At 33.6% G+C, this 8827-nt stretch overlaps 2 protein-coding genes across 2 annotated transcripts; one reads left to right on the top strand and one right to left on the bottom strand.

The window, feature by feature from the left end:
• Positions 1–770: 770 nt before the first annotated feature.
• On the top strand, positions 771–2870 carry LOC107192303 (beta-1,3-glucosyltransferase). Its single transcript, XM_015581517.1, has 9 exons — positions 771–843; positions 916–1025; positions 1117–1299; positions 1369–1499; positions 1647–1827; positions 1894–2029; positions 2117–2264; positions 2344–2620; positions 2715–2870. The coding sequence occupies exons 1-9, from the start codon at positions 771–773 to the stop codon at positions 2868–2870; spliced, it is 1395 nt and encodes a 464-aa protein (XP_015437003.1).
• A 232-nt stretch (positions 2871–3102) lies between these two features.
• LOC107192304 (peroxisomal acyl-coenzyme A oxidase 3-like) lies at positions 3103–6286 on the bottom strand. Its single transcript, XM_015581518.1, has 11 exons — positions 5892–6286; positions 5702–5821; positions 5349–5507; positions 5085–5232; positions 4725–5015; positions 4502–4665; positions 4184–4427; positions 3873–4106; positions 3648–3802; positions 3290–3583; positions 3103–3219 (listed from the first exon to the last, which is right to left on the bottom strand). The coding sequence occupies exons 1-11, from the start codon at positions 6009–6011 to the stop codon at positions 3127–3129; spliced, it is 2022 nt and encodes a 673-aa protein (XP_015437004.1). The 5' UTR covers positions 6012–6286; the 3' UTR covers positions 3103–3126.
• Positions 6287–8827: the final 2541 nt, after the last annotated feature.

Here is an 8827-nt window from a genome sequence, read left to right as displayed (position 1 = left end):
TATTGGGTCTAATCATTACGGGGAACGAGCGTTTTTAATACCTTGGCAATGTTTCCTCATGACAACCAAAAGTAAATATCAAATACGAGTAATTTCTAGTCATCAATGTTATCATTTTGACATTTAATCAATAATTAGTTATCTAATACCCTGATTCATTGCCTCAGTTACGCTGTTGTACAATTCATATTTGCCGCGCCTAATTTCAATCTGCGCCTACAGATGACAGTGTAGTTACATGTACTTATTCCTAAAATTCTGAACAGATGGCGCTTGATTCTAAATATTACCAGTTGCGAATACGCAACACAATCATATACCTCAATTTGAATTTCACGCTTGTGAAGCTTACGCTGGACGCCGCTACAAGATGAGGGCGAGATTCACAACAGAGGTAAGTGGTATAGTGGATTTGATTGGATCTCATTTCAGACATCAAATTTCGTAATGAACATGATCCCATCTCTTGTATTTCAAGTTTCGCGGTTGAAGCTGAGGATATTTATATAAACTGATTTAAATGAAAAATTGCGAAAAATTCAACGGTAATCCATTCCGTACGGATTACAGAAAAAAATATTATATGTCTAAGATTGTTTAAAGTTCCCTATGTTTATGTAAAACATTACAGTCGTGGATGTATAATTAAAAGAACTATTACACTACTGTAAACAAATATATATTTTGATATGTTTTCTTAGTATTTAAAATTTTTTATTGAACATTGCAGGTCTATGTACATAAATTAATATATATTTATTCTAAGAATTATGTCTTTCATGTATACTGTGTATGCAGTATTTTTTGTTCTATACTTCAGTGCAGGTGAAACAAGTGCTTTAAGTAAGTTCTGTTACATACAATAGTTATACTTACTCTGTAAGTACAATATCAACAATTTACTTCTCTCTGCAGGCCCCAGTGATATAACAATTACTGTGTTAAGTCACAAAGAGGATTATCATGCAGCACATGCTAATCTTTTAAAAAAAAATATTTTGGAACAAGCTGATAATCTTGATAAGGTATATAAACTTTCTTATTTTAACAACTAGTTTATTGTACATAATTAAAGCATCTATTCACATTGAATTTATCATCTTTTCATTGCATTAGGAGCCTCCTGAGATTGTTGTGTCATATAAGTTGAATATCAATGGATCATGGACAATAATACCATTATTGAAGTACTTATTAAATACATATCCAACTTCCAAGTGGTTTTTCTTTTGTTTTGAAAGTACTGTACTTAGATTAAATAAACTATTACATATCCTTTCCAAGTATGAAGTGAATAAGGTATGTTTTCACATAATAGGAAATGAGCTATTTCTGTGAACCATTTTTTTGATAGATTTCTCATTGTAGAATCTATGGATTGGTCATGCTCTCTATGATCATGAACCTACAATCATACATCATTTTGCATCACATAACAAAAAGTTTAAATATCCTCATATAGCTTCTGGGTTTGCAATAACATCGGTTTTAATGAACAGGTATTTCATGTACAGAGGAATTTAGTACTTATTGAAGAATTAGTATTATAGTACTTCATTATTAGTATTATAGTATTTATTTTTTTTAGAGGAATTTAGTATTATAATACTTTATCGAGTAACATAAATTATGTTTTCCCTTTTCAGTTTAGTACACAAAATTATTGCAGGTGAAAAACCTAAGGATGACTTTTCAATTGATGCATCATATGAATTTGCATCATTTGTTCTAAAAGTTGTTAAAGGGGTACGATTGACGCATGTACCTGAACTATGTATAGTATCCAGTTCCGACTGTGCCACATATCCAAAAAATTTTCATCCATGTGTAAGTTAATGTATTCATATATTATTTATATTACTTTATAATACAGTACTATTATTATAAATAAAGGATTCGTCCGTATCTGCCGAGAATGCATATTTTGCTGTAAAAACGTGTACAAAGTATCACGATGAAAGGATTTCTGTCATTAAGAGGACATGGGCAAAACATACTAAAAACATTGGTTACTTCAGTGATGCGGCTGGTATGATAAATTTTGCTGTCTAGCTGTTTAAATCGTACTTCGAATATAGTGATTACTGTTTAAATAACATGCCTTTTTTCAGTATAGATAAAACTTTGCCCGAGGCTTTTATTGTGCCAAACACCACGCATGGACACTGTGCCAAAACTTACAATATTCTGGTGGAAGCAGATAAAATACTAAAGAAACGTAATTTGAATTGGTTGATAATTAGTGATGATGATACAATTTTTAGGTAAATTTTTTCTTTAGTGCATATGTACATTTTTGTAACACTACGTAGTATTAACTTAATATTATGTACTCAACATTAGCGTAGCACGTTTAATGCGTTTGTTGACATGCTATAATTACAACACTCCACTCGCAATTGGAGAAAGATATGGTTTTCGTTTATGGGACAATCATTATGGGTATGAGTACTTAACAGGTGGAGCTGGGCTTGCTTTGTCTCAACCTTTAGTGTATGAAATGATACAACCAGGCAGGTGTGACTGTCCGTCCCCCACAACTCCTGATGATATGTATCTGTTCGGTGTATGCCTAGCAAAAATTGGAGTACACCCTGTTCATTCAGCGTTATTTCATCAAGTATGGAATTCATGTTTACTACATGATACAATCATTATAGTGATAACTTTTACCTATTTCGTACATCTTCACCTTGTCAATGAATTTATTACAGGCACGTCCTTTAGATTATGCAACTGGTTATCTTGCTTCGCAAGAACCCATATCTTTCCACAAATTTTGGATGATTGAACCACAAATGGTGTATAATGAATGGTTCGCAGAAGTGGACAAGTCTTTCATTACAGTAAAAAAACATACAGAATTATAACTTCTGTATATATCAATTATTTCATCACTATTAATAAAGGTGTTTTAACAATAGAAACTAAGAAAAGTCATCAAATATCAATAATACATTCTTCATGTTAGCGTTATCAGGGTTTCTAAAATATTCTTCTGAATAAATGAGATTTTGTATGAATTGAACATGGCTTTTATATAAATGTTACGGTAAAAATTTGTTTATTGCTTGTGTATATATATATAAAAATATAATAGAAAAGTTAATTATATATATGTACACGTCACAATTTAGATCGTGTAATTTCTTTCCACCACGTTGGTCGTTCTAGATTCTCTTTCTTCTTGAAAATCCATTCTTTAATATGTTTATATACCTGTATGCAGAACAACATTTAGAAGAAAAGAACAGGTTAAAAGAAGGAAAAGATAAAGTTCTTTATGTACCTCGCCATCTGCCATTCCTAATGGTGAATTTACGACAAAATCTGGCGGTGCTAGAACATCGACTAGAGCTACTGCGTCATTAACTAAATCTTTACACAACATTATAATGCCATCTCGCAGGAAGTTCTCCATATTACTCGTAGGCGCCGCATAACCACCAGCATAAAAGTCTCCTAATCTTTTTTCTAGAGCAACTGCTCCATAAAGTGAACACAATTTCGTTAACACAGTACATTCTTCAGATCTCCACGAAGGATTATGTATACGTTTTATGAAGTATTTCATCACGGCATACTACAAAAAGAATGTCAATGATATTAATATAAAATGGTGCTTCTAAGTATATATAAATCATTACCTGTCCATATAACACTGATAATGTCTGTGCAAAAAACACTTGTATATTATTTCTAGTTTCAAAATCATTGCAGCCTTCGCCTTTAAAATATTTTGTCCTTTCATAAGTTCTTTTTAAGTAATAGCAAATTAGCCATTCGAAGGATATTAGTAGATCTGTAAGGAATAACCTATAAGTAGTCTAAATTAGAGGCACCTCTACGAAATTATTAAATTATTTTCATACTTTCTATTTTCAATGTTTCCTGAATTGTTGAATGACAGAACTTTTGCAGTAAAATCTTGTCGGCACCATTTATGAAAAGTGCCGTTCCAAGAGGAGAATTAACGGACTTTCCATTACGCATGTTTGACCATTGGTTCAGCAACCAATTACTGGCTTGCTGAATTAATACATTATTCTCACCCTCGTATGTACAATTTGCATCATTTTCAGCCCTTAAGTCGCCCAAGCGTGACACTATTAGTAAGTAAAAATCGAATAACATAAGAAAAGTACGAAGTATTTTGCATATTTCTGCTTCGTGGCTTACGTACTTTTTAGGTACCCGTGTCCCCCACAAGATTCTCTGCAATCTTGAATAATATCTCGGGTAGTCCATGAACAGACAGGTTTCGCTGCAGAAGATAATGCATGGATCTCCATACCTTCGCTATGCATATTCTCGTCATTTGTTCCATTCATTAGTTTCAATTGAAATTCGGCCATTTGAGCGACAAACGCAGAGGAAAAGATTTTTAATGCATATATTGCTGCCAAGTGAGGAAACAATCGCCATTGCTACATGTTCACGATAAATTTTAATTGTACCATATCGTTTATCTGACGAGTGTTCATTCGTCTGATTTAAATACCTGTGCTTGGTATTCTATAACTGGCCATTCCTCAGATTCCGACGGTCCAAATTGTTTCCTTACAGAGCAATATCGAATTGCGATCACCATTGCAACAGTCGCAATATTTGTGGTTATAGATGTGATCGTAGCACGACCCGACGACAATGCACCCAACGATGCACCTGCGTGAATTTCAATGAAAACTTTTCCTGCAAAATCATAACCAGAGCGATCCACTTACCGAATCTTTTGCTTTCGTTTTTTACCGATGTTACATATGTCCCATCCTCTGTAACGCTTGCCGTTCGATTCAGCAAGCATTTTCGGGGAACATGATAATTATCGAACATTACAAACCCATTGTCCACCCCGTTTATTGCAATCTTCTCGCCCATATCGCCCACAATCACACCTGGCAAAGGAAGATGGGTGTATGGATCTCGTATGGGCAAAACAAATGTGTGAAGACCATGATTCCGTCTATCAGGTGTGATTAATTGAGCAAAAGTAATAGCGTGCGTAGCAGTTTTTCCTAAAAATACAAAATTATTCCATTCGCTGTTCACCAGGGAGCACTGTCTACTTTTCTCCTGTCATTCACCTAAACCGCCAGCCCAACACTTTGCAGCCTCAAAGTCGGGAGTGTGTATGATAAAGCTTTTCGATTGCACATCGTACGTTGCTGTGGTTCTCATGCCCTTTGCATTTGTTCCATGAGATATTTCTGTCAGCGCGAAACAGCTTGTGTACTATGAAAGATAATACTAACAATACATATTCGAGCAACAGTTGTCATAAGTTTTATCAAACTTAAAGCAAAACATAAAAAATCCTCCATTTACAACTCGGCACGCAATATACTTACTTTGCGCTCTTGCAGCTTCTCTGCAACATCATAGTGATCTTTTGTTCCTAAAGCAAAAAGTACACTTGGCACCATGCCTTGCATCACACCCATTTTTACGGGTGTCGAAGCATCGTATTGGAAGAGCACATTGAACCAGTATCTATGGGTCAATGGATCCTGCAGAACAATGAAATATTAATTGAGCATTTACTGGTCTGTTCCCTCTCCCCAGATAGCACATGATGCCTTGAAGACGTCCATTTTACAGCTATTTTAGGTCTAAAGCGCATTTAGGCCAACTTCATGGCGTTATTGGCCGTTATGTGCTATCTGGGCTTCTATTATCAACAGTCAAGTGTAATATTTACAGCAATACTGTTATCAGCAAGTGCGTTAAGTCGATTATGACAGAGTCTTCGTTCCTCGTCCAACGTAGCAGAAGCGGGTTTTTCGAACACAGGTGTTTTTCGTATGAAATTCCATAGAGTATTCTAAAAAATAAAAAAAACAGGATATATAGTTGAAGAATTTACGGCTGTATTACAATATCTTTGTGGATACCTGAAATTTTATGAAGTCTTCTCCTTCCAAATTTAGTTTCAACAATTTCCAATCGAACGTAGCACGTTTTCTATAAGTGTCTAGAGGACCTGTCGGCAAGTCAGCAATTATGTTCTTCATTTTCGTGAGACTCGTAGATCGTAACACCTGCGCTGTTGAATAACAATCGTCTGATTAACGGGAAAGCCGAGAGAACGGTGAATTTCACGTTACCGTCCTGCCTGTATTTATCATTATTGTGTACATATATACATATATACATATATTTTTATCAGAGACAATTTTCGATAAAATGATTCAGCTTGCTGGACAACGAATGGACTCCACTAGTTACAGGCCCATCGAAAAGCACACTGTTTATTTCCATTATCATCCTTATTAGACATTTAATGTAAGCCCGCTGGTGTATGCATAATCCATCGATTATAGATCGTGACTTTAACGACCCCGTGACTTTAACCGTTAATTTGATGGAAATTATAAATAGTGATGGTTCCGCAAACAGACAAGGTCAAACATGTTCGAACTTTCTTTAGCACCATAATTCGAACCTGACGATGTGCTCGAACAGTAGTTGGAATTTCTCAAACTGTTCGAGAACAGAAAACTATTTTTTCAAGCATTTAAGGGGACTAAGCAGTCTAAACATCGTTTTTTATTGCATTTTTCGAAAGTACTATCCTCTTTGAATAAAATGCCGTTTTGGTTACATTAAAATTTGCAAATTGATTTGGCAGCTAATTGTGAGATTAACTGTCGATTTTTACTTAAACTGTAAGTAGGTTTACACATAAAAAACTGTGTTAAAACCTATTTTTAAGAAACAGTTATTGTAAAATAAATTAATAAATGTTCATTAAAAATATGTTTCCATCACACAGTACGTAGACGGGAGTTTCGATAATATGGTTTGGAAAATAGCTTCAAATAGGACCTTTAGACGAGGCTCATTTTTGGTTTAATGGCTATGTAAACAAGCAGAATTGCCGTGACTCTACAGACGCCATTGCACCCAAAAAAATGCACTGTTCGATGTGCAATGAGCGCCAGCGTCATCATCAGACCTTATTTCTTTAAAAATGAGAAAAAAGAGCACGTGACTGTCAATGGTGAGCGGTACCGGGCAATGTTGACCGATTTTTTCTTTCTAAATTAACGTGGCATAAATTTTGAAGACATTTGGTTCCATATGCTAGGTGGGCAAAACTAATTTTCAAATAAACAAAAACTAATTGTTTTAATGTAATCTATAATAACCATATATTAAGAATCTTACACATTAAAACCTCAAATCCTTTTTTTGAATGTGTACAGACTAGGTAAACCATGCTCTAAAGGCAGACAATAAAGCGGTAGTTAATCGATCACGTGTCAGGCATTCATAGAAATATTCTGTAAGCTTATTAATGTGCACTTAAATTTCAAATTTATAATGGATATATCATCTCAAAGTACATATTTTAATTTTAATAACCTTACATTATCAATAACTTTTTTGTATTCTTGTAAATCACACTTTGAATCAAGAAATAAATTCTTCTTAGAAATTTGTACTGTGTAATTTATCAATGTTTTCATACATATAGGTTCCACGTCGTTCCGCGCAACAAGAGTTAAATATACGATAAGTAGAGACTTTCTAGTTTCTGTTGATAGCAAATTGGACTTGCAAAACGTTGCAAAACTATACTTACAGTTAAAATTAACCTTAACGTTCACGCCCGTGACATATACTGGCGCGCCCGATACACTCGCCACTTGGCGGTTTATTTAGTCTTGCCGCTGATACTTATGGACCAATTCTATGGTATCCTATAATAAAACATATTTCTATCGCCTCTCGCTCGTTTCCTCAAATCCAACATAAACAATGATAATATCCCTAGCTTTTCCCGTCAATTCATATTCGTATCTTCAGTCTTTGAGCGACCAGTGTGCAGTATACGTCCTTATAGTGTTTGTCTTTTTATAATTTTCAGTTTTGTTGTTTTTACTTTGGTTATTATTTTTTATTTTTCTTATTATTATTACCGTCATTGTTGTTGTTGCTATTACTGTTGATGTTGCTGTTATTATTATTTTGTTACATTATCACGTTATACATATGTATATCTCCCACATAATCGGGTATGTTGAATGAAATACTTTATTTTTTATAAAAATTATGGAAAATCTAAAAGGAAATTAAAAACTTTTAGTCGAATGTAAGTGTATTTACGTAAAATTTGAAAGGGTAAAACTACAGGCTAAAACTTCACTTTTTAAAATGACTCCAGGTAGGCTACCGTACATTTTTGTTCACGAAATTATAATAGTTCAAAAATCGACAATATTTTGGTCAAGAGATTAAGTGAACTTTCAATTTTGACGCGTAGTGTATATGTATGTAAATATAATTTCTTCTAGTTACTATACCAAGGGTGGATTCTTCGATCTTTGGCAGATTTTTCGTAATCAGACTCAATTTAATGAACTTTGTCAAGTATTTGTTAAAATTGGATGTGTTGATGTGCCTGATGTAACTAATCACAAAATAAGTGTTAACACATCTAAAATAGTAAACAGAAATAGCTTTACGTTCAGAAGACCAAAGAAGTGCTGCTAATCTAGTTAGCAACATGGAATGTTTTGTTTTCCTTTTAAGTTATATTTTTGTTTTTATTTTTAAGTATTTATTGATTATTATGTATTTTCCTTTTTATTTTATTTTATTTTATAGGTAAAGTGCAATACATTAATTTTGTTTTTTTCTTTCATTTAATTAATCATATATTTTTGTTATTAATATGTTTAGTGAGATAATAAACTGTGATACGAAATAGAGTCATTGTCTAACAATTTCTAAAATGAAAATAGTTTTGTCCTCCTAGCATATTGGACTCGAACCACTGTGCGCCATTTTGAAAGCACATATTATGTTTCATACCAATTTTTGT

The sequence above is a fragment of the Dufourea novaeangliae genome, unplaced genomic scaffold, assembly GCF_001272555.1.
Source record: "Dufourea novaeangliae isolate 0120121106 unplaced genomic scaffold, ASM127255v1 scaffold323, whole genome shotgun sequence".
Lineage (NCBI taxonomy): Eukaryota > Metazoa > Arthropoda > Insecta > Hymenoptera > Halictidae > Dufourea > Dufourea novaeangliae.
Note: the sequence above shows the minus strand (reverse complement) of the source record. Positions and strands in the feature narration are given on the sequence as shown.